Source organism: Anomaloglossus baeobatrachus, chromosome 1 (genome assembly GCF_048569485.1).
Source record: "Anomaloglossus baeobatrachus isolate aAnoBae1 chromosome 1, aAnoBae1.hap1, whole genome shotgun sequence".
Classification (NCBI taxonomy): domain Eukaryota; kingdom Metazoa; phylum Chordata; class Amphibia; order Anura; family Aromobatidae; genus Anomaloglossus; species Anomaloglossus baeobatrachus.
Genome location: NC_134353.1, coordinates 531,518,424 through 531,544,620, shown reverse-complemented (window position 1 = coordinate 531,544,620; position 26,197 = coordinate 531,518,424). Strand labels below are relative to the sequence as shown.

Sequence of the window (26,197 nt, the reverse complement as noted above, 5' to 3'; positions counted from 1 at the left end):
TGTCAGCTTCTAACGCGCACTGCGCATGCTTAGAAGACGCCTGCGGTTCCTGTCATGCGCAGTGCGCGTCAGAAACCGAGAAGCAAGTGCCAGGATGAGAAGGCGACGAAAATGGTAAGTGCACGCACGCGCGAGAGATTCTGAAGCTGCAGAAATGACGTCGTTGATGTAAATCCAAGGTATCACACCCACAGGGGCGGGATACCATGTAAAGCATGTAGACGCCCACAGGGAGATGACACCCCCCATGGGGCTAGAGACCTATGCTATTTACATAGGGAATATGAAAGTAACAAAACGTATATTACTTTCATATTTCACAATATAACAACACAGGGATGGGTAGGAAGAGGTAATAGCTCATCCATCTTGTAGGTCAGAACGCTTTTTTGACCTGACAGGTTCTCTTTAAGAGAAGCTTGCTATATTTATGTATACAGCACAAGAAAAAAAAATAATTGAAATTAACACTTACATTTTCATTTAGCGACAATCTACGCATGCTGGGAGTTATTTTGTTGTTATCAAGTGGTAGAGATTTCCTAGAGGGTAAACAAAAAAACCCACATTACAATAGTTCTCAATTTAGTAAACCTAATCAAGTAGAAAAAAGCAGAGGGGCACCTGGTGAAAAAGGTAGGTGTAGACTTAACAGAACAGCAAGAGCTTTGATGAATAAACTGCAGAAAGACTATATACAGGGGCTTGGTGCCAATCCAGCAGAACACTCATGGGTATGTATCAATCTTGTTACCTTCATGTTTTGTTGCTTCAGCAGCTGCATTTATGTTCCATCCATACACCTATTTTATTGCATCATACCATACTCAGTCTGTTATATTACCCATGTGTCTTTTGCAATCATCATCTGCTAACTTTCATATCACCCCCTAGTGTTTCCTCCATTATTCCATGCCTGTTTCTTGTTACATACATTTTTGTGATTTGTAGTAATAACTGGCATTAAATTAGCTCAATTTTAAATTTTGGCTGTACATTTAATTTATGCAGAAAAACTTTGAGGGACTACTTTGCAGCAGATGTACTAGTCCTTTAGGTGATAAATTACCGTATTTTTCGGACTATAAGACGCATGGTTTTAGAGGAGGAAAATAAATTTAAGCAAAAAATTGTGGTCATGACACACTTATGGGGCGAGGATCTGCTGCTGACACTATTATGGGGGTAATGTCCCCAAATTCTCTGCTAAGGTACCCCAGTCTGGTAATGATCCTCCTGCCTTGTATATGTACCCCATCCTGGTATATGCTCTCATCCTGCTATATACCCCCATCCTGCTATATGGCCTGTATCCTGTATCACACACACAAAAAAAAAAAAAAATAACCGTTTATACTCACCTTACCTCGCTCCATGCAGCATTGCTCCTCCCCCTGTCTATGGCGGCAGCAGCAGCGCCGCTGATCTGTGTGGAGCAGTCACCGGTCACTTTCCTGCAGCACCGCTCGTCCTCCTGTCTGCCAGTCAGCTGACCTGCGTGACTAGCGGCGCGCACAGCGATGACGTCATCGCTGTGCACACCACTTCTACACAGATCAGCCGACCGGCAGACGGGAGGACATCGCGAAGCTGCAGGGGAATGGTGAGTATACTGTACTTATTCACTGCCCCCCCGTGCTGATGATGATGCGCGGGGGGCAGTGAATATAGCCGCCGCACATGATCACTCCAGGCTGTAGTTGCCAGGGGTGATCATGTGGGCCGGCTGTTTACTATGCGCGCACCCCGCCCATCATTCCGCCCACCTGTCAGCGCCGGCTTCAGCGCTGAGAGATGATGGCCGGGAGGATGGACGTGCATATGTAATGAACGAGCCCACGTGGTCACGGCAGGCGCTGCCACAGCCTGCTCGTGCCGCCGAAGACCCGCTCCACCACAGCACCCTCATTCCCTGCTGCAGCCCTATATTCAGACCATAAGACATACCCCCCACTTCCCAACATTTGGGGGAAAAAAGTGCGTCTTATGGTACGAAAAATACGGTAACTGTTTTAGCAGCAGTAAATTATTTATGTTAGGCCTAAGACACATGGCGAGAAAAACGGCGCGAGTGGAGTGCGATAAAACATCGCATTCCACTCGGACCAAATTTTAACTTGCGTGTCAGCGCACTTGAGCGATTATTTTCGCAGCCCTAAATCGGACCGAGAAAACAAGTCGCAGCATGCAGCGACTGTAATGCGAGACTCTCTCTCGCACCCATTCAAGTGTATGGGGCGAGAGAAAAATCGCACTGCACTCACGGTACACCGATGCAGGGCAAGAATGGCAATAGCTGGCTACGGAGGAGAGAAGAAGATAAATCCCTCCCTCCCCCCCCCTCAGTGCCAGCCCGCCCCCCCCGCAGCTGAGGTCTGCTCGCAGAGTCGGACCTCAGTCGTAGGGACACTCGCATAACACTCGGCTCCTGCTGTGCTGCCAGCGTGAGCAGAGTATCATGCGAGGGGATCGAACTAGTGCCCAGTCTGGCCCCGGGCCTACAGTATACAACCCAGTAAGTGACAATGGATTCAAGGTCTTTGCCTCTACATCAGAGTCCTCAACCTGTGGCTCACTAAATATGTCCCCCATCCTGGCATATACAGTTAAATATCAGAAGTTTACATACACAATCTTAAAGAAAAAAAAAAAAAAAAAACAACATCTGCATGTTTCTCACTATCTGACATGAAATCAGAATAAAAAAAACTTTCCTATTTTAGGCCAATTGGGAACCAAAATTATTTATATTTGCCAAATTCCAGAAGTGATAGAGAGAATGTTTTAAGGCATTTTATTACTTTTTGAAAAAAGTCAAAAGTTTTCACACATTTCATTAGTATTTGGTACAATTGCCCTTAAACTGTATGAGTCAAACATTTTGGATATTCCTCCACAAGCTTCTCCCAATAGTTGGTAGTAATTGGGGCCCATTCCTCCTGACAGAACTGGTGTAACTAAGCCATGTTTGTAGGTTGCCTTGCTTGCACCTGCCTTTTCAGCTTTGCCCATACATTTTCAATAGGATTAAAATCAGGGTTTTGTGATGGCCACAACAAAACATTGACTTTGTTATCCTTAAGCCACTTTGTTTAGCAGTATGCTTCGGGTCATTCTTCATTTAGAAGACCCATTTCTGCTCAAGCTTTAAGTTCCTGGCTGATATCTTGAGCTGTTGCTTCAGTATTGCCACATAATCTTCTTTCCTCATGATGCCATCTATTTTGTGAAGTGCACCAGTCCGTAATGCAAAGCAACCCCACAACATGATCCTGCTACCCCCGTGTTTCACAGTTGGGATGATCTTCTTAGGCGTAAAAAGCTTCTCCCATTTTTCCTCTGTGCGTTTTTTTGCTGAGTTTATATCCCATGCGTGCTTTTAAGTGAACTCAATGGCTGGAAGGGCTAAAATATGCACGATAAAAACAAAAAAAAAAAAAAAAAAAAAAAAAAAACACAGACAAAATTGACATACTGCAGTTTTGTGGGGTTTTTTGTCGGCCCAAAACCACAAAGCAAAAAGATAAAAAGTTTACACACAGCATTTCAGAATTCTCAGACTTTGCTGGGAGAATTAAAGAGTTTTTGGCAAAACTGAACCAAAAACGTATAAAAAAAAAAAAAAAAACAGATTTTTGTGTACTCACCGTAAAATCGTTTTCTCTTAGCCATCATTGGGGGACACAGGACCACGGGTGTTATGCTGCCTATCCATAGGAGGACACTAAGTAGATACAAAAGCATAGCTCCTCCTCTGCAGTATACACCCCCTGGCCGGGTCAGGCAAGCTCAGTTTTAGTACACAAGCAGTAGGAGAAAAAAAAAAAAAAAAAAAAAACACAGTAAAACCTTATCAGAGGAACATGAGAAAAAAAAAAAAAAAAAAGAGTCATAACCAAATAATGTACTGAGAGAACCAAGGCCCAACAGGGCAACAGGGTGGGTGCTGTGTCCCCCAATGATGGCTAAGAGAAAACGATTTTACGGTGAGTACACAAAAATCCGTTTTTCTCTGACGCCTCATTGGGGGACACAGGACCATGGGACGTCCTAAAGCAGTCCATGGGTGGGAAACATAAAAGAAGACAACATAACCAAAGGACTAGGAACCAGTCCCGGACAGCCTGGAGCGCCTACTGAGAGAGGTGCTCTACTGCCGTTTGCAGAATTTTCCTACCCAGATTTGCCTCAGCTGAAACCTGGGTATGGACTCTGTAATGCTTTGAAAACGTATGTAGGCTAGACCAGGTCGCAGCCTTACACACCTGTTCCACTGAAGCCTGATGCCGAATGGCCCACGAAGCACCAACTGCTCACGTGGAATGAGCCCGCAGTCCACTAGGAATGGGCTTGAGTTGCAAGCGGTAGACTTCCTGGATCGCAGAGCGAATCCAGCGAGCCAGTGTCGCCTTTGAAGCTGCCTGTCCCTTCTTAGGCCCCTCAGGAATGACGAACAAAGAGTCCGTTTTCCTAAAGGGGGCTGTCCTGGATATGTAATATCTGAGAGCTCTGATGAGGTCTAACGAATGCAAAGACCTTTCCACCCTATGAACTGGGTGTGGACAAAAAAGGCAGAACAATCTCCTCGTTCAAATGAAACGGGGTAAGAACCTTTGGAAGGAAATCCGGAAGGGGCGCAGAACCACCTTGCCCTGGTGAAAGATCAGAAAAGGCTCGCGGCAAGAGTACTGCCAGCTCCGAAACCCGTCTATGGACGTAATTGCCACTAAGAATGTTACCTTCCAGGACAGAAGAGCAAGGGAGGATTCCTTGAGAGGTTCAAAGGGAGACCTCTGGAGACCGTCCAGAACGAGGTTGAGGTCCCATGGTTCCAGCGGCCGTTTGTACGGGGGAACTAGATGGGAATAAATAATAATAAATGCCGAGCACTTTGATGCTGAATCGAATGGAACAAGACGGAGGACGTAGAAGGCAGCGTACCGCTCTGCCATGACGAAGTGGGTTTAGGGGATAGCTGAGAAGGTCGGTCCCTGCGTAGTCCGCGGCTGGTGGCGGGGACAGCACGGGATGTCGACCAACCAAATGAGTTCCGAAAGGAGCGGAACGAGGACTGTGGACGTCTGGTGAAGGACGTCCTGGACTTCAGCTGGGGGGAGGGAGGTACTCTTTCCTCCCGTGGCGTCAGAAATGAGCTTGTCCAGACGTTCGCCAATCTGTCTGGAAAAAAGAAGGCCAGTGAGAAACTTCTTGGAGGCAGAGTCCGCTCGCCATTGTCGGAGCCAGAGAGCTCTACGGATGGCTATGGTATTTGAGGTGGCAAACGCTGCGCAGGTAGCAGCGTCCATGGAGGCCTGGATGAGGTACTCCGCCGCAGTGGCAATTTGAGCTGTTACCTCTGTGAAGTTGTGAGTGAACTGGGATTCCTCAGGCGAAGTGATAAGGGATTCTGCCCAGACCGAGATCGCCTTTGCGACCCACACAGAGGCAAAAGGAGGGCGAGAGGGAGGAACCCGCAGCGTCAAAAGCAGAGCGGGCGAGGTGCTCCACCTGTCTGTCTGTCGGGTCCTTAATGGAAGAACCATCGGGTAAAGACAGGAGTGTCTTTGTGGTAAGGCGGGAGACCGGGAGGGGGGGGGGGCGGACGTTTCGACCGAGGGCGGATCGGCCCAGCCCTTAGGGGCAGGTGAGGCAAAAGGGTACCGGACTCCATGAGTTTTCGGTTACCGAAGCGCCTGTCAGGCTTCTCCCTTTGCTTTGTGAGGATATCCTGAAACTCTGGGTGATCAGCGAAAACCTTTTGGGGTTTCCTTGCCCTCTTAAAGGAGACCGCATGGTCAGTGGTAGTGGATGGGGGATCCTCCACATGCAGAGTATGGTTGATTGCTGCTATAAGGGAGTCTATTGCAGTTTGTTCATCTGGGGTTGATGAAACCAAGGAATCCTCCTGGTACAAACAGCATTCTCCCTCCTCCAGCTCTTCAGAAGCCGTGGAGCGTGTGGGAGAGCCTGCCCTGTGTGCTCCCGAGGGAGAGCCCGCTGGAGACACCCGGCCGTGTTCCCTTTTCCTGATCCCTGCAACCGGTGAAGCATGTGCCCGGATTACCTCAGAAGGATCCTCCATAGGGGTATCCTCAGGCTGCGTTCCGTCCAGGGACCCAGAAGGGTGTGGAGGACTACATTGCATAGCCAGAACCAGGTTCTGTGAGTTTTTCCATGGATTGGGACAGAAACTGTGCCCATTCCGGTGGGCTGGGGGCCCTAAACTCTGGGCTGCCGGTTGCGGCAGTGGTGGCAGGGGGGTCTTGGGAGGGCTATAGGGGCACAGGACTCACAGAGAGAAGAGGTGTGTTTACGTGGTAGCTCAACGTGGCAGGCAGTGCAGGCTGAATAACAGACTATGTGAGCCTTAGCCCTCTTGGTGCCTTTTGAATTCTGCATGTTCCTAATAGGAGTATGCCAGGAGGGGGAGCAATGCTCAGCAGAGCTACAATTGAAGCAAGCACCTCACCAGAATCAGCCGATGGCCCTGTCCTCAGGAAGGCTGCTCTAAGAAGATCTCGCACGCTTCCCTGGGGAAGGGGGGGGGAGGGGGGGCTTATCGCGGCCATGGGGGGCGGGGCTTAGCACTAAAAGAGTGGGAAGATGAGTCAGTGTGCCCCCCCCCCCCCTGCTGTGGGTAGTAAAAAACGTCAGGAAGGGAGCTTCTGAGTTTTTCTCCCTCTCTACAGTCAGCACACAGCTTGTCACCGGTGGTTATCAGCCGGCTTTTGCTGGAGCAAATAAACAGAGCAGATAATACACAGGGTGAGTCCCTGAGCCCTGGGCCCTCCCCCTGCCACCATTATCTGCAAGACTTTCTGCAAACAGCAGAACTTCCCCCCAGCCAGCAAGCTAGAGAAAGTTAACACTCTGTGTGCAGGATCCTTGCTCCTTGCACATAAATACTGTAAATGGCCTGGGAAACTTCCCTGCAGCGTCCTTTCTCCCTTTCTCTGGGAACCCAGTCAGGGGGATCTCACCTGCTCTCCAGGCAGTGAAAATAGCAGAGCCAGCTTGCTGTGTCGTTGTCATATTCAACTCAGAGCCTGCGGAGAGGGGCTGAGGAATCAGTGCCATCTTCATCTCAGAGCCTGCAGAGAGGGGCTGAGGAATTGGGCTATAGGGCACAGGCCTCTACCCTGGGCTTTGGGAAAAAAAAAAAAAAAAAAAAAAAAAAAATCGGTGTCTGTGGAACCAGTTGTCCAGCCCAGGATCCAGCGTCGCGGGAGGGGGTACGTGTAGGCAGCGCTTCACGTTCCCACCCGTTGATGGTAGTGGGAGATCGGTCCCAAAAGGAAACAGTCGCCCTCAAAAAATAACAAACCTTGAAAGGAAGTGCCTCCTACAGACACTAAGCTAAAACTGAGCTTGCCTGGCCCGGCCAGGGGGTGTATACTGCAGAAGAGGAGCTATGCTTTTGCATCTACTTCGTGTCCTCCTATGGATAGGCAGCATAACACCCATGGTCCTGTGTCCCCCAATGAGGAGTCCGAGAAAAAAAAAAAAAAACTGCAGTGTGCGCATGGAGCCTATACCCACCTTCCTTCTTCAATGCGGTCATGCCAGAAACTGACCTCCGCATGTAAGCAGCACAGTGAATGATGTCACCATCATGCACGCCCACTTACACAGCAGCCATAGTCATTGCACCCGGGATAATGGGCGTAGGGAGCAGTGACTATCCATATTTTTTTCATAGTGGCACACATTACCGCCCAGCTGCTGCAGGAAGCCAGCAGCTGGGCGCTCACGTGTGCCACTATTAAAGCACATGCATAATCACTGCTCCCTACTCCCATAATTCCATCCACCTCCCAGCATTGGCTTCAATGCAAAGAAGTGGGCGGGACTATGGGTATGGGAAGCAGTAAATATTCATATCCTTAATTGGCGGCTGGCACATTGCAGTGCAAGGAACTGACCGGTCTCTGTGCTGTAATACGTTTCAGCTGGATGCACACCCTCGGACACACATCCAGCTTACACAGGTGCTGGAGTCGGCAGGCCCCTTTCACCCTCGGGCCCAATCACGATCCTTGTGACCGCGATTGTTACACCCTTGACATCAGGCCTCGCAAACAGATATGAAGAGCAGATCTCCAGATGATGAATTTTGAGAGTTTGCCCACACAGAAAAGCAGATTTGAATGGAAGTATTGTGGGAACCCCTGGATCTTTGTGATTTCTGTGGAAGCTTTGGCTTTCATTAAACTAGAAATAGGGGCTCTTGGTGTCACTACCGTTAAGGGGACAGGAGCTGGATGCAGCTCGCGATATTCTCTTACAGCTGTTATGTGGCTTTCAAGGTCAAAAAGGTTGGGGGATCACTCGCGCTACATTATGCTTCACGCAAATTAGGTAGTAAAAATGTGGTGACAGATTCCCTTTAGGTCTGTTTTGCACGGTTCGTGGTGTATGTGCGCATGTGTGCGTATTCAGCATAGCATACGGACAGCAAAAAATTCTATACTCAACTGTCCCCGCTGCTGCCTCCGGCACTGATGCTGCTTCTGGGTCCGCGGTGCAGTGAATATTCATGAGCATAATGAGCGAGACCAAAAGCAAATGACAGCAGCGCTGAAGAAAGCAATGTTGGACATAGGCGAGTAGAGAAATTTTCAATTTTATTTCAAAGATGTGTTTTCTCCAAGACGTGTCACACGGACATGTCCCCATGTGGAGCACACGGACACATGTGTGCTCCACACAGGCACAGGTCCATGTCAAAACACAGACATGTGTGTAAGCCCATTTATTTCTTTTTTTATAGGTCTACATGTCTCCAGGTTCGTGTGTAAAACGGACGTCACACATACCGAAAACACAGACGTGTGAAAGTGGCCTTAAAGTGAGTCTAATCACCCCCAAAACTAAAATTCTTACCACTTATACAATCAAATTTGCCCCTATAAAGAATCATACCAGAGTATAGATTTCACTACTTTAGTGTTAAGTTGTATTCCATTGCCAAGTGAGGACTTCTTGGTGCAACCTTAGCATCTATAAAGGCTCAATGCATCATCTCACTCCTCAATAGCATCCTCCGCACTTTCGCTTTGCATGCTTGACAGTGTCTGCTCAGAGCAACTGCTGCCTGCGTAGAATCCCTGGTTCCACACATCTTCACTGACACAGGGACTAGCAAATGTCTGCATCGGCCAACCATTATTGAGTGAACCCATCTGGCTAGTCTGTATGGAGTGGCTTATGCAGGAAGAAAAAAAAAAAAAAAGAGGGATATGAGCACACTTTAGCGCATGCTCAGGTCCTGTATTGTTAAAGCAAATGTGTAGGGTCGGAAATTATGACCAAGATGCCAATTAAGCCAAGGGGAAGTTCAGAGGACACCAAGCGAGCTGGCAAGAGAGGGCACTGTGCCCTTGGCCATAAAAAGGGTAACCCAAGGACCTCTTATTTACATATACACACATACAGTGCCTTGCGAAAGTATTCGGCTCCGTTGAATTTTTTAACGTTTTCCCACATTTCAAGCTTCAAACAAAAGATAAAAAATTTAATGTTATGGTGAAGAATCAACAACAAGTGGGACACAATTGTGAAGTTGTACAAAATGTACTCATTTTAAAAACTTTAAAAAAAAAAAAACTAAAGTGGGGCGTGCAATATTATTTGTCCCCTTTAACACTAGAAGTCCCAGAGAGGGTCATTTAACATTTCTACCATTGGAACCCTATGGAGCTCGAAATTCCTGGGACTTCTAGTGTTAATACTTTGTAGCGCCACCTTTTGCTGCGATTATTACAGCTGAAAGTCGCTTGGGGTATGTCTCTATCAGTTTTGCACATCAAGAGACTGAAATTCCTGCCCATTCTTCCTTTGCGAACAGCTCGAGGTCAGTAAGATTGGATGCAGAGCATATGTGAACAGCAGTTTTCAGCTCTTTCCACAGATTCTCGATTGGGTTCAGGTCTGGACTTTGACTTGGCCAGTCTAACACCTGGATACGTTTATTTGTGAAACATTCCATTATAGATTTTGCTTTATGTTTTGGATCATTGTCTTGTTGGACAACAAATCTCCGTCCCAGTCTCAGGTCTTTTGCAGACGCCAACAGGTTTTCTTCAAGAATGGTCCTGTATTTGGCTCCATCCATCTTCCCATCAATTTTAACCATCTTACCTGTCCCTGTCTGCTGAAGAAAAGCAGGCCCAAAGCATGATGCTGCCATAATGTTTGACAGTGTGGATGGTGTGTTCAGGGTGATGAGCTGTGTTGCTTTTACGCCAAACATTGTTTTGGCATTGTGCCCAAATAGTTCAATTTTGGTTTCATCTGACCAGAGAACCTTCTTCCACAGGTTTGGTGTGTCTCCCAGGTGGCTTGAGGCAAACTTAAACCCCTTAACGACCCATGACGTACTGGGTACGTCATGGATCGTGTGAGGTTAATCCCCGCCACCTGCCGTGGGCATGTCGCGGCGATCCGCGCACATATCAGCTGTTTTTAACAGCTGACGTGTGCCTGCTAGTCGCGAGTGGAATCGCTTCCACCCGCGACCATTAACCCCTTACATCTCACTGCCAAAATCTGGCAGAGAGATGTACATGCGTGACGCCATTACAGTGACTTACCCCGCCCCCATCGGAAGTCACGTGACTTTCGGTGGTTGCCATGGTAGCACAGGGTCAAGTGATGATTCCTGTAGCTAACATGAGTCACTTCCTCTCAATGCTTCTCAGGATTCCTCATTGTTATAGGAGAAAGTGGAAAAATTAGTTTGCGACATTGATAATTCAAGTTATGACTGAGGCCAGGAGCTGGAGCCAAAAAAATATTGTCCAAAGTACAAACCATCTGAGGAAGGAGGAATCCTCTACCATTGTTTCCAAAGTTATTACATCCAGTAAATTTGCATAATCCAAGTCTCTTTACTTTATTTGGGGTAGTCCGTGTGCCGGAATATTCTCATTTGCCTTAAGGCATCACACCGACATCCGTTTTACCATATAGTGAACACTGAATAAAATATCCCAAAAACAAAGTTGTGTAATTGCACTTTTTTTTTTTTTTTGCAATTTTTCCGCACTTGATACTTAAATGGTAAAACTCATGGTTTCATTTAAAAGTACAACTCGTTCCGCAAAAAATAAGCATCATATGGCAAGATTGATGGGAAAAAAAAAAAAGTTACGGCTCTCGGGAAACCCCCCCCGGTGATGAAGGGGTTAAATTTGCCACTGCCAACCTATGCAGAAATCGAAGCGAAAAATCTGCAGTGTTCATTTACAGAAAAAAAAAAAAAAAAAAAAAAAAAAAAAACACCACTACCACCACCACCACCACCACCACCACCGACTGCAGGAGATGCTCTGTCAGTCAGTGCCGAAAACATTTTTTTTTTTTCCTTGTTCGATATTAGTTTCTGGGTTTACTGAGAACATGCTTGTAGAAGTATAGCCTTTTTGACTAAAAACAGAAGTGCCCTTAACAAATGAAGGAGACTCATTATGGAACATTTACCTTTCTGTAGGTGTGAACACTGGGGAATCTGTGACATCCAAAAAACTCAAGGAATCACTTAGCTTCCTGTTCTTAATGGCAGAATCTTTGTTTGGGAATACTAACAATACAAAAAGGTACAGAAAGATTTCATTTAGCTCAGTTTACAAAAATTGCATTTCACACTGAAATTGTGGTTCTGTACCTGAGGAGTGTTTTCCATTATACACAGCTGCCAAATGGTTAAAGTTTCATCCAAAAAAAGGGGGGGGGGGGGGGGGGGGGGACAAAAGAAGAAACTGATTAACAGAATAGCATTAATTACAAAATTTTCTCTATAATGCGACCTACTTGGCTGGGTCTTTAATTTGACCCTATATAATGCAATTATGTACAAGATCACGTATCAATAGTCCCTATACAGAGAGACTTCCAGTGAAGTCAGATACCCTGTACCAGATACTGGAAGACCATTCCATTAGCCTGGTAAAATCAAAGTGGATGTATTACAAAAAAGAAAGAGCGACTTTGCAATTTACAAATCTTAATAAAAATTCTCTCCGGTCTCAAGAAAAAACTGATTTTTGTGTACTCACCGTAAAATCGTTTTCTCTTAGCCATCATTGGGGGACACAGGACCATGGGTGTTATGCTGCTTATCCATAGGAGGACACTAAGATGCAAAGATGTTAGCTCCTCCCCTGCAGTATACACCCCCTGGCCCAGCCAGGCTACTTCAGTTTTAGTACATAAGCAGTAGGAGAAGAAGTAACAAAAAAAACGTGAGTGAATACTCATAACAAAAAAAGTACTGAGACAGAAAAAAGCTAAGGCCCAACAGGGCAAAAGGGAGGGTGCTGTGTCCCCCAATGATGGCTAAGAGAAAACTATTTTACGGTGAGTACACAAAAATCAGTTTTTCTCTGACGCCTCATTGGGGGACACAGGACTATGGGACGTCCTAAAGCAGTCCATGGGTGGGTAAACAATAAACATAGCAACCCAAGGACTTGGAACCAGTCCCAGATAGCCAGGAGCGCCTACTGAGATAGGTACTCCAAAATCGTTTGCAGAATTTTCCTACCTAGGTTCGCCTCAGCCGAAGCCTGGGTATGGACTCAGTAATGCTATGAAACAGTATGTAGGCAAGACCAGGTCGCAGCCTTACACCTCTGTTCTACTGAAGCCTGATGCTTAATGAATAATGGCCCAAGAGGCGCCAACTGCTCGCGTGGAATGAGTCCGCAGCCCACTAGGAATGGGCTTGAGTTGCAAGCGGTAGACCTCCTGGATCGCAGCGCAAATCCAGCGAGCCAGCGTTGCCCATGAAGCTGCCTCTCCTTTCTTAGGCCTTTCAAGAATGACAAACAAGGAGTCTATGTTCCTAAAGGGGCTGTCCTGGGTACGTAATATCTGAGAGCCCTCACAAGGTCTAGCGAATATAGAACTCTTTCCACCCCATGGACTGGGTGTGGACAAAAGGAAGGCAGAACAATGTCCTCGTTCATATGAAACGGGGAAGTAACCATCGAAGAAAATCCGGAAGGGGGCGTAGAACCACCTTGTCCTGATGAAAGATCAGTAAGGGTTCGCGGCAAGAGAGTGCTGCCAGTTCCGAAACTTGTCTGATGGACGTAATCGCCACTAAGAATGTTACCTTCCAGGAGAGAAGAGCAAGAGAAGATTCCTTGAGAGGTTCAAAAGGGGACCTCTGGATACCGTCCACAATGAGATTGAGGTCCCATGGGTCCAGCGATCGTTTATACAGGGAAACTAGATGGGAAACACCCTTGAGGAAAGTCTTGACTTGCGGATTGCAAGCTAGGCGGTATTGATAGAATATTGAGAGAGATGAAACCTGCCCCTTAAGGGAGCTGAGGGCCAACCCCTTTTGCAACCTGACTGCAAAAAAAAAAACACAAGAATTCTGGGGATCGCCAGAGGCATAGATTGGACATTAGATTCCCTGCACTGGGAAAGAAAGTTTTCCACGTACGGTGATAAATACGGGATGAAGGCCGGCTTTCGGGCACTGTACATGGTGGAGATGACCGCAGGAGAGAATCTCTCTCTTGTTAAAGTCCAGGTCTCAATGGCCAGGCCGTCAGCTTCAGGGCTCTGGAGTTCTGATAAGAAATGGGCCCTTGGGTCAGCAGGTCTGGGATGCTTACGAGTTGCCATGAGCAATTGTACTAATTCAGCATACCAGGCGCACCTGGGCTATTCCGGTGCTATTAGTATCACCGGGACTCCTTCTGCCTTGATCTTCCTGATTACTCGCGGCAGCAGGGGCAGAGGCGAAAAACATTTACGGTAGACGGAAACGACTTCAGGAGACTAGAGCATCCGCGCCAATGGACTGTGGCTCACGTGGCCTGGCTAAGAACGCGGTTACCGGGGCGTGGCCTGAGCAGCATGTGAGGAAGACCTGTGTAGAGAGAGCTCCTGCAAAAAACTCCTGTATAATCCTGTCCAGCTGGGGTTAAAGTTTGTTTTACTGCTTTCCTGGAGTGGTGACCTCTCCTAGACTGAGGGGGCTTCAAAGACCTGAGTGATATGACCAGAACTCGGGCTGATAAGAAGCGCGGGACACAGGCCACACTCATGGACGCTGGAGCTTCAGGTGGGGGCAGGGCGTCTGATGCAATAGCTCGCCTCAGCAAGTTTGCACGAGATCAGCCTGAGATACCTGGAGCGTGGAGGAGCTACAGATCCCAGGACAAGAACTGATGGAGGAGGAAGAGCAGCAGGGAGCTGTGAGTATGTTGGCTGCTGCCAGTAATGTGGAGAAGGGGGACAACCTTAGAGCTGCAGATGAAAACACAGATCCTGGGAGAGCAGAGCCCACCCTCAGTGATGTGCTTGCAGCAGTAAACACCTGCAACAATATGCTAGCCACTTTGAACATACAGATGGGAGGAATTAAAATGGACATTTCATCTATCAGGCACGAGTTGCAGGGGGTCAATGTACGGGTGGGGGCCCTGGAAGACCGGGTCAGTGCCACAGAGGATAAGCTTCCCCCTCTGACTCGGGACCTTGGCAGAGCAATCCACAATATCTCATTGCTTAGGGCTAAGGTGGACGATCTAGAAAACAGATCCCGCAGAAGCAATCTCCGACTGGTCGGGGTCCCAGAAAAGGCAGAAGGCAATAATCCAGTAGCTTTTTTTGAAATGTGGCTCCCCAAGACTTTGGGTATGGATCTGTTTTCTCCTTTCTTCACTATTGGAGCGGGCACATAGGGTCCCCACTAGACCCCCACCACCAGGGGCACCCCCTCGTCCTATCCTCCTCAAGCTACTGCACTTCAGGGACAGGGACACTGCGCTCCGCAGAGCCCGGGAGATTAAGGATCTGGCTATTGACGGCCATAAGGTCTCACTGTACCCGGATTTTTCCACTGAAATCCAGCAGAGGAGAGCGCAATTTATTGATGTCAAAAAACGCCTGAGGCAGCTGCAGATCTCTTACTCAATGCTATACCCTACCAGGCTGCGAGTGGTGGCGGATGGTGGGACAAAGTTTTTTGACACTCCAAAGGATGCAGCCGCATGGCTCGATACCAATGAAAAAGGACTGCGCAGAAATCACCGCTGAGGATTATTGCGGATTCCTTGCTGTTGGACTTGCTGAGGTGAACTTGCTATGTTTCCCAGCTGGAACACTTATGGACGGTTGGCAGGAGCCACCCAGATAGGTTACTATGCAGTTGATGACTGTTCAGGAATTTAAACCGTTATGTGCTCTTACGGTTATGTTTAGCCCCACTTCCCTCTGTTTGAGAGGAATGTCCTGGTTTACTGTGTATGTTTTTATGTTGTTTGACCTTTTTGTTTTATGCACCTGTTTGGTCTATGCTCATCTATGGGAACTGCTGCAGATGGGTCCGGGGGTCCCCGCTTGCTGCCCCCTGCTGTTGCATATGTGCACTCACCCTTATGGCGAAGGAGGTTAATATAGTGGCCTGGAATGTGCGAGGATTGGGTGAAGCCACTAAAAGATGTGCAGTTTTTCTGTTTCTACAGCAGCTTAAGCCAGACATAATATTCTTATCAGAAACGCACTTGGTGAAGGAGCGGCTCCACTTGCTCCACAAAAAATGGATAGCCCATGAGTATCACTCTGTATATACCACACATTCCAGGGGGGTGAGTGTCCTGATACACAGGACAGTGCCGTTTGAGTGTCTTAAAGCTTCTGTGGATCAGGAGGGTAGATTTGTATGTCTTTACTGTGTCCTTCACAATGTGCGCTGTGTTCTAGTTGCAATTTATATTCCGCCGCCATACACAGGGGAACCATTGAAACGTATCCTCAATTTTGTTGCTTCCCTCCCTGAGGTCCCCACCCTATTAGTAGGAGACTATAATAATTACTTGCACCCGTATTGGGATAAGTTACATACAGGGAATATCTCAGTGGGGGCGGCAGCTACATCCCTTGCCAGACTGATGGAGGAGGTGGGATATGTAGATATTTGGCGTATTAGAAACCCGCAGGTCCGGCAGTATTCATGCTATTCTAGTTCTCATCATTCACTGTCCCGGATTGACCTGGCCATTGGAAATGCTCAGCTGCTGCCTTGTGTAGCTTCAGTCACGTACCTGGCCAGGGGGGTGTCTGACCACTCCCCACTACAGGTCCGTCTAAGGCTTGGGGACCCAGACCGGCTGGCGGGGATACCTTGGCGGCTCAACCCTTTTTGGATACAACTGATAGGGGGCACTCTGACTGACACTATACGGGAATATTTTGTGACAAATGACGGTACGGCATCTAAACATAGTGTGGGACGCAATGAAGGCGTATGTTCGTGGGACATATATTAGGGAAATTTGCACCCGAAAGGCGAAAACAAGAGAGCGCACTAAGTATCTGACGGACACTTTAGGTGATGCAGAACGACTTCTTATATCTAACCCTACAGATGATGCCAAGCGGGACTTAGAGAGGGCGCAGAGAGCTCTGAGAGACCATATGACTTCCTTGGCCACTAACAAACGCTTTTTCCTTAAGCAGCGGTACTTTACGGAGGGGGAGAGTGTGGGACATCTCTTGGCTACAATTGCTAGGGCGCAGGAGGGATTGACCTATATCACCAAATTGAAACTGGAGAGGAGGTGAGGGACAGCAGGAGGATTGTGGAGGTCATGCAACAGTATTACACCCAACTATACTCCTCTGAATCGCATTATGGGGATGAGGAACTGCGGGACTTTGTGGAGGAGATCACTCTCCCCAGTCTGTCAGATAGTGAGAGAGAATCCCTGAATAGAGATATAGACCTGGAGGAGCTGGAGGAGGCGCTCGGTCAAATCCAAAATGAAAAGGCCCCAGGTGCGGACGGACTCCCGGGTGAATTCTACAAATTATATACCCATCTGCTGCTGCCAAGACTCTTGGATGTGTTCAGAGATGCTGAGGAGAAGGGATCCCTCCCTGCATCCATGAGGGAGGCTATTCTTGTTCTGATTTTAAAACCCGGGAAGGATCCGACCGCGCCTGACTCCTATCGCCCAATCTCGCTGCTTACATTAGATATTAAATTAATCGCTAAAATTCTAGCTAACAGATTGTCCCGGGTGATCACGTCAGTGATCCACGAGGATCAGACTGGATTCATCCCCAATAAATCTACTTCCATTAATTTGCGACGTTTATTCCTGGGGATACAGCTAAGTTCTGAGGGGAGAAACAAGGAGAGAGCAGTCCTGTCATTAGATGCAGCCAAAGCCTTTGACAGTATTGAATGGAATTTCCTATGGGTAGTTTTGGAGAAATTGGGTCTTGGCTCCAGATTTATTGGCTGGGTCAAATTGTTATATGCCTCTCCGCGGGCCAGGATTCGAGTTAATCGTTGTACCTCCTCGTCTTTTAATTTGGCCAGGGGCACGAGACAGGGCTGTCCTCTCTCTCCATTACTATTTGCAGCGGCAATTGAGCCATTGGCGGCTATGCTTCGTGCATCCGCTGGCGTAAAGGGGTTTGAGATAGGCGGTCTGGAGCATAAGGTTTCCCTCTATGCGGACGATTTGTTGCTGTATCTCAGGGAGGTGGGGACATCGGTGGGCCCAGCAATAAATATTATTATAGAATTTGGTAGGCGCTCGGGACTCCTAATAAACTGGAAGAAATCGGCCCTGCTCCCTATAGATGCACTCCCATCTAATTTTAGTACTCTGGGGCTGCCAATTCCGACGGTGGATAAATTTAAATACCTGGGGATTGTGGTTAGTGCCCGACCGCGTGATTACTACTCTCAAAATCTGGAACCAGTGTTGGCTCAGTTTAGGAACAAGATAGATGCCTGGTGTCGACTCCCACTGTCCCTTATTGGCCGTGCTAATCTACTAAAAATGGTACTGATGCCCAAACTTCTGTATCTTCTCCACAACGCCCCAATATGGATCCACTGGAAATTTTTCCGTAAAATCAACACTTTGTTTCGGGAACTCTTGTGGCAAAAGCAGCAGGCTAGAATCCGCCTTGAGACCCTGCAGAGAGGGAAGGAGGATGGGGGTCTGGTAGTCCCCAACCCGTGGGTTTATTATGTTGCGGCACAGATGCAGCACTTCAGGGGGTGGGGAAAGGATGAGGCATATGACGCTGGGGGCAAATTGGTGAGGGGCCTTGCAAAATGGGGACACCCAGTGGCTTTTTTGGATGCAGGATACTCACCCAGAGGAGGAACATTATATCCAACATTATCATTGATGTACAAGGTGTGGGATAGAGGGAAGCAGTTGCTGGGAATATCAGGAATGACTGAGTACTGGCCCTTATGGCATAATCGTGGACTGGCGGAGCTGCAGAGACTCCCGGGTTGGAGAATGTGGGTGAGCAGGGGGGTGCATCAGGTGTCTCAGATTCTTCAGAATAATATACTTAAAAGATTTGACCAGCTTCAAGCTGAGTTTGGGATACCGCACAGTTCCTTTTACCAATACCTGCAGCTCCGTCATGCCTATGAGACACAGACACGTCGTATGGACATTAGGATAGAGCGGAATCACACTCTTACTGAATTGTTGACATCTGATCGCTCCTATGGTATTATTTCTAGGTTGTATACAGTGATGTTATCTAGACACCCCGACAAATTCCCTTTGCAGGCTAGAGAAAAGTGGGAGAGGGACCTAGGCCCTATGACAGAGGAACAGTGGGGTGAGGTCCTGTCTCAGACTCCAAGCCTTGCTGTATCTGAAGGCCAACGACTGTCACAGCTATTCCTGTTACATAGAGTATATAGGACACCTAGTCTATTGCATAAGATGGGAGTTAGGATGGATGATCTGTGTCCTAGGTGCGGACAGGAGGGTGCGAATCTGATGCATATGATGTGGTCCTGTGGGAACATTGAAGATTACTGGAGGGCAGTACTAGATTTGGTTAGACAAGTTTTCAATATCCGTCTACAGCCAAGACCTATTATATGTATCCTGGGTCTACTGGAGGGGGGGGTGGACTTGAGTTCGCCGGTAATGGTCGGTATTACACGTCTCTTGTACCAGGCTAGGAAACTGTTGGCCTACCACTGGTTGGACCCAGCGCCTCCGGTCATCGGGGATTTTAGGGAAAGAGTAAACGCTATACTTCGACTGGAGTATACCTTAAAAGAAATGCATTGAAAAAGTTCTATAAGATCTGGGGGGCATGGTTGGATACCCCAGGCCTTCCCTCCTCGGCGTTACTGCAGGACAGTGCGAGCGACCAGGTCCTTCTCCTTATGACCGGTTAACAATGTATACATTATATATATATATATATATATATATATATATATATATATATATATATATATATATATATATATATATATATAATGTCATAATGATGCTGGGTAAGCTATACTATGGAGAATATATTGGGAAATAATATGCACTTTGAGACCCATATTGAAATGAGACGTGGACTGCGGGTGCATTGTTTATTATGTTATTTGTGTGGTTTTTCTTATTGACTAAAGGTTTTTTCCCTTTCTGTGATATTTCTATGGAGGGAATTATTTTATGTGTTGTATATTTTTGATGTTAAATAAAAATGAACCTGATTTAAAAAAAAAAAAAAAAAGAACGCGGTTACCTTTGCGTTCAACCTTGAGGCCATTAGATCCACGTCTGGTGTACTCCAGTGAGTGCAGATGTGTGGGAACACTTCTGGGTGGAGAAACCACTCTCCGGCGGCCAGGCCTTGGCGACTTAGAAGGTCCGCCACCCAGTTCTCTACTCCCGGTATGTGTAACGCTGAAAAACACGGACCCCCGTCGATTAGGCCCAGGTGAAGATCCTGAGGACCTCGAGATAAGCTGTCTTGCTGCTGGTACCTCCCTGCCGATTGACCTACGCCACAGCTGTTGCATTGTCCAATTGTACCCGAATCAAACGACCTGCTGGCAGAGGGGGAATGACCTGAGCGCGAGAAGATCGCACTGATTTTCAGGATGATTTCTGGGAAGGGAAGACTCCTGGGGTGTCCAACGTTCCGAAGCAGTGTGGAGCCAGTACGCTGCTCCAAAGACTAAGAGGCTGGCGTCCGTGGTCAGGAGTAGCCAGTCCACTTGGGGGAGAAAAACTCCTTCTCGATATGGAAGAGGACTGAAGCCACCAGCAAAGCGAATACCTGACTGAAGGTGTCAGGTGAAGAGTTCGTCCAAGGAAAAGGGGCTCTTGTCCTAGGCAGCTAGAAACGCAAGCTGCAGTGGGCGGTGGTGTGGCTAAGCGAGCAGCACTGCCTCTATAGCCGCCGCTATCCTACCTAGCACTCTCATACTGAATCATATGGAGCGAGAGGAGTACGTAGAGGGCAGTGTACCGCTTATTGTAGAGCCCATCACCTTGTCTTGAGGGGAAAATATCAAGCCCCGAAGAGTGCCCAGGGAGGTGACGGATTTTGACGGGACCGGGGATGGGGATGATTTGACTGGAGTCAGAAGCCGCCCTCAGCGGGATAGGGTGCCCACAGAGATCTGCACGCTGGTTGAGCCCTTGATGAGGAGGCCATCCAAGCAAGGCAGAACAGCCACTCTCCTGGCGTGAAGGGCACTCATGGCGGCAGCCATGACCTTAGTTAAGACCCTTGGTGCTGTGGCAGAGCCGAGGGTAGGGCCACAAATGAAAGAAAAAAAGAAGTCCTGAACCGCGAAGCGGAGGAACCTTTGGTGAGCTGGAGCAATGGGCATGTGCAGGTACGCATCCCTGATAGCTAGGGAGGCAAGGAATTCTCCTTCGACCATAAAAGGTAATAATGGACCCTGGGAAGTCCATTCTGAATCTCCTTACGCCCACACGTTTGCTCAGGTGTTAGAGGTCCAGGTTGGGACGAACTTTGAGAGAAAAGACTGACCAGGGGATTGGGTCCAGAATTCAATGTGGTAACCGGAAGACACAAGGTATCACACCCATTTGTGGTCTGAGGCGGCGGCCCAGATGGAGGACGACGAGACGCCTCGGTCTTTGTCTAGACTGCCAGGACAAGGTGGACTCGGGGAGGTCGGGCCGAGAAGGTCGGGCCCTACGTGTCTAGTAAAAAACATCCTGGGCTAGAGTTGGGGGGAGGGAGGGTACTCTTTTCCTCCCGTGGCGTCAAGACAAAAAAAAAGAAGCCTGAGGGAGGCCTGCATGAGATAATCTTCCGCCGCAGCAATGTGAACTGTTACATCTGTGAGGGTCTGAGGGAAACTGGTAGTCCTGGTGCCTGTGCGACCCACACGGAAGGGGAGATGGACCCGCGGCCTCGAGGCAGAGCGATAGAGCTGCTCCACTTGTCTGTCTGTCGGGTCCTTCAAGGAGGATCCATCAAGTAAAAGACAGGAGTGGTCCTTCAGGCAGGCGGAAACCGGGTGAGGGTCCACTGAGGCCGGATCAGCCCAGCCCTTAGAGACAGCTAAGCCAAAGGGGTACCGGGACTCCACGAGTTTACGGATACCGAAGCGGCGTCAAAAAACTAAAAAAAAACTTTTTTTTTTTGTTGAGGTTTCTTCACTCTTTTAAAGGAGACCGCAGGGTCAGTAGTAGTGGATGGGAGATCTTCCACATGCAGAGTTTTGGTTGATTGCTGCAATAAGGGAGTCCATTGCAGCTTGATCGCTCGGGGAGGTTGAAACCAAGGAATCATCCCGGTACAAACATCTTTCCCCTTCCTCCGGCTCCTCAGACCGCGGAACATGTGGGAGAACCCCCATCTGTGTACCCCAGAGGGAGAACCATGGGGGTCATGCCCTTTTTCTGATCTGCAAACTGTGAAACCGAGGGCTGATTCTTATCAGAAGGACCCTCTATAGAGGTGTCATCAGGCTGCGTTCTGTCCAGGGGGCCCGAGGGGTGTGAGGACGATGTTGCATAGCCAGCACCAGGTTCTGGGAACTGTGCCCATTCCGGGGGACTGGGAGCCGTAGGCACTGGGCTGGCAGCGGTTGCTGTGGTGGTGGCGGGGGTGGGGGGGGTGAGGGGGAAGCTACAGAGGCACCGGACTCGCAGAAGGAAGAGGTGCTATCATCTCCTAGTAGCTCAGCGTCTTATAGTTGTTGCTGTAGTTGTGCAGGGCATAAAACATGTGACTGCAGCCCCGGCTGATGAGCCACAAACTCTGATTGTAATGAGGGAGCAATGCTCTGCAGAGCTAATATGCAAGTGAGGCTATAACTCACCCAGAACCCTGATGACCCCCCCCCCCCTCCTCCTCCTGCGTCCCAGTTCTGGGAAGGAGGAAGCCAGTTCTGAGAGACGCCCACAGGCTCTGATCACAACAAGAGGGAGCAATGCTCTACAGATCCTGTGTGAGGAGGGTTACGCACACTTTCTTATTGAGTGTCGAAGGGGACGGGGCTTAGCTCTGACAAAAAAGGCATGAGAAAATATAACAAAAAAAAAAAAAAATGGTGGGAAGGGACTCCCCTTTCCCCCCTCCAGCCCTGCACAACAATGGTGGACAGAAAAAACTAAGTGTACCGCAGCTGCGGGTGCACCGAGTCCTGGGGGCTCTCCCCCTCCCCCCACCACAGGTGGAATGCTATGCAGGAGTCTGCAATCACAGCTCATGTGCATCCAGTCAGTGTGACCTTTGCTCCAATTCAGTGTGGAGAGTGACGCCTGCTGGCAGAACTTGTATCAACTCAGAGCCTGCCAGAGGGACTGAGGAAGTTTTCATGAGCTCTAGGGGAGGGGGAAAAAAAAAAAAAAAAAAAAAAAAAAAAAAAAAAAAAAAAAATCGGAAGGCTCTCACCTCAACTCCTGTGGGGATGGCTGCTGCCTGCTGCCTGGTCACACTGTGCAGAACGTGTATCAACTCAGAGCCTGCAAGAGGGGCTGAGGAAGTTTTCATCTGCTCTGGAAAATCAGTGCCATGAGACCTGTCGTCCAGTTAGTAACAGCCCAGGATCCAGCGTCGCAGGAGGGGTACGGGGAGGCGACACTCCGCGTTCCCGCCTGTTGATTGTTTTGGGAAATCGGTCCCCGAAGGAACCAGTCGCCCTCTAAAAACAAAAAATTCTTGCTGCAGTAGTCTGCAGAGATGTGCCTCCTATAGACACTAAGCTAAAACTGAAGTAGCCAGGCTGGGCCAGGGGGTGTATACTGCAGGGGAGGAGCTAACATCTTTGCCTCTACTTAGTGTCCTCCTATGGATAAGCAGCATAACACCCATGGTCCTGTGTCCCCCAATGAGGCGTCAGGGAAAGTAGGAATTTATCATTTTGATTACTGTTCATTGTCTAGGTAACTGGCCACCTCTGAACTTTGGGAGCGAACTCTTAGGCTATGTGCCCACGGGAGATTAAACCTGCGGATTTATCTGCGGAAAATCCGTGGATTTTCTGGATTTTCCAGATAAATCCGCAGTTTTCAGCATGTACAGACACTCCCCATGTTATCCTATGGGACTTGGGGAGTGCTGTGTCCATGCTGCGGATACGTGCGATTGCGGAACATGCTGTGGATGTCCCGCAGCCGCACGTAATTGCATGTGAATTATTTCTGCGGAAATAGCTGCGAAAATCCCAGCCCTCCACTATGAAGATAGAGGCCGGGACTTCCGGAGGTAATCCGCAGATATTTCGCTGTACTACCGCAGCTGAAAATAGCTGCGGATTCCGACAAGCAGCTGCGGGAAACCTGCAGATATATCTTCAGGTACATACTCCTATAGGCACATAGCTGTACCCTTGCGTTAGGCTATCAAAGGATGTTTGCTATAGAGCTTGCAAGCTCTGCTCCGAAGCCGTCCGAACCACTAGATCCAGCCAACAACATGGGAGGGTGCATAGTTTAAGTCAGAAGCAGGACCATGCAGATGGTCGGACTGTCAGTCTTCAATGCACCTAGCAAGCAGAAGTCATTAACCAGAGGAGCTGTGCTCTCCTAAAGACTTAAGAGGAGAATAACCCCTTAAATTAAAAGTAGTGGGCAGAATCTTAATAGAGTTTCTCACCTGATGCTGGGTATAGATTATAAGCACTGTTTCTGAAATCCTCTTCTGAGGCAGGTTCAAATGATAAAGAAGGCAGGTATGATTTAAGTTCAAAAACCTTGGGGGGGGGATAAGAAAATAATGAAGAATATGGATTTATCTTGGACAAAATCAACTACAGATTTACGACTCATCTGCCTCAGTTGACTGTCATTGCCTGACAGTGGATACATGCTGCTACAAGTCACAGGCAGCATGCATCACACGGTGACTGCATGATTGCAGCCATATATGTGCAACCCTAAAACAATGCGGCGTTTCACAGTTAAACAGTCACGTCTGAAATCATGCAACCTATAATGCCTGAAACAAGTTGCCATTATTCAGTCTGCATGTATTCTGTCATATTTCCCTTTATTAGTGGTCACTTAAAAAGGGTACATATAAAATATGATTAAAACAAAAACAAAAAAAAAAAAAAAAAACACTTACTGGATTGATCATTTTAGAGAGGCTGAACGGTGACTGGCCCAAAAACCTATTCCATTTTTTATCCCAATCGTCTTCTTTATCTTTAATCGATTTGTTAATGGATACAATGTCCTCCCTTTTTATTTTATGCCTGGAAAGATCAAAAATAAGAATTATTCTTACCGTTACTATGGTTTCTAGGAACCTTCCACAACAGCACTTAATTCCCTCCCTTTTCCTCGATATTTCCTGGAATGTGTTACATGCTACTCATGTACTATGGGTTCTTTGAAAGACACTGGCTAATGGGAGGTGGGAGGATCCTTTTAACCCCTCGTACTTCTTGTCTTTATTAGGACGTGGAAAGGCAACCTCCTATCGTGGAAGGTGACTAGAGAAAGCAAGATTATACAATATTCAGCTAATTAAAGGCTTATCACCACTAAGCAGAGAACCATGTCTGCCCCGTATCTGTCCGTTACGATTTCTCTCATTTCGTCCCGGTCATCAGAAGGCAATGTTACTTTTGGGAGACTTTGTGACAAACAGGGCACGATTCAACTTTGCTTGTGTATCAATCTCCCAATATTCAGATTCCGCTCATCTCAAAGAAAAACTCACCTCATTTGCTTTAGTCTTTGAAGAATTTCCGTTTCAAACTTCACTTTTGCTAAGAGATACTGGAGATCTACTTGGAATTTTTGGTCACCACTGTGGACATTTTCCTGTTTCACCAATTTTAGGACTTCATTTAGTAACTGAATAATGGTTATAAAATTCACTTTTCCCGCTTCATATACATTTTCCAATTGCAACTGTGTTAAAAAGAAAAATTAAAATTGTAATATTAGAATTGAGCAAAACGTCTATGGACCTTGGTCCCATGGCCACATCAGTAGCCAGAGAGAGGCCAGGCCATTGGACTAGAGCACTAACATCCAGGGTAATACCCGAGTAATTATTCAGAGAATTTGTATAGACAATAGGTAAGAAGTTAACAAGTGTTGTGACAGAGATTACCTACTTATTAAAAAACTTTTATTCATATGCATTAAAAACCAAAACATAAACATAAACCAAGTGTGGACTAAAAAGTTCCTAAGGTAGCATAAACAATACTATGAGCCCAATTTGAAATTACTGAGACCCTTAAATATCGAATACCTCGTCAGATTAGGAGGAAAAAATGGGGGGGGGATTGGTAAATTCCCTTTCCTCTCACCCTAATTCAATATATCACTGCCTGTCAATGGAGTACATCCTAATGTAAACGATGCCCCCATTCCTCGGCGGCTCTCCCTTCTCTGACCCTCACTTACTGCGTGTTAGGTCACCAGGGTCACACGTGAAAATCTCCTGATGAACTCCATCCACAATCGGGGCGGAGAGAAACGCGTCAGATAAAATAGGAATTAATGCTGACATGAAAATGATATGTTCCCAGAGCAATTCCTAGAATGACAGATAAGTGACTTGGAACTAATTATTCCATATCTTGAAACCATAATCCCAAATGAATTGAGAGGGAGTTTTAGAGTACAGAAGGGAGAGCCGCCGAGGAATGGGGGCACCAAAAAACTGAGGGTGTGCTCCATTGCTAGGTAGAGGAAAGCTTATTAGGGATATTTATTATTATAAACAACCCCCTGTACTATACGAGATATGGTTTAATGTCACCATTGGAGTATCCGTTTTCTAGGCTGGATGAATAATTTGTTGACACGATTTTCTGATTTAATACAGTTGTTAAGCACTTTCTAGAATAGCAGTAAACTAGAAAGGGATATCTATCATCGTATGTGGTTCCTTTTCTATGAGACATGATTTATGTGTCTATACAAGTGTCTGCTATCTAGATGAG

General features: G+C 47.5%; 1 protein-coding gene and 1 non-coding gene across 2 annotated transcripts in view; both read right to left on the bottom strand.

The window, feature by feature from the left end:
* The window catches only part of HAUS6 (HAUS augmin like complex subunit 6), an 82,749-nt gene that overhangs the window by 42,771 nt on the left and 13,781 nt on the right, over positions 1–26,197 (bottom strand). The window contains exons 9-14 of the mRNA XM_075316441.1: positions 24,958–25,151; positions 24,358–24,487; positions 23,887–23,983; positions 11,666–11,692; positions 11,482–11,581; positions 476–542 (exon numbers count right to left, since the gene is read on the bottom strand). Of these exons, the coding sequence (XP_075172556.1) occupies positions 476–542; positions 11,482–11,581; positions 11,666–11,692; positions 23,887–23,983; positions 24,358–24,487; positions 24,958–25,151 (615 nt within the window). The remainder of the gene's footprint in view (positions 1–475; positions 543–11,481; positions 11,582–11,665; positions 11,693–23,886; positions 23,984–24,357; positions 24,488–24,957; positions 25,152–26,197) is intronic.
* Positions 24,791–24,921, bottom strand: LOC142258793 (small Cajal body-specific RNA 8). The gene has a single exon (XR_012727870.1).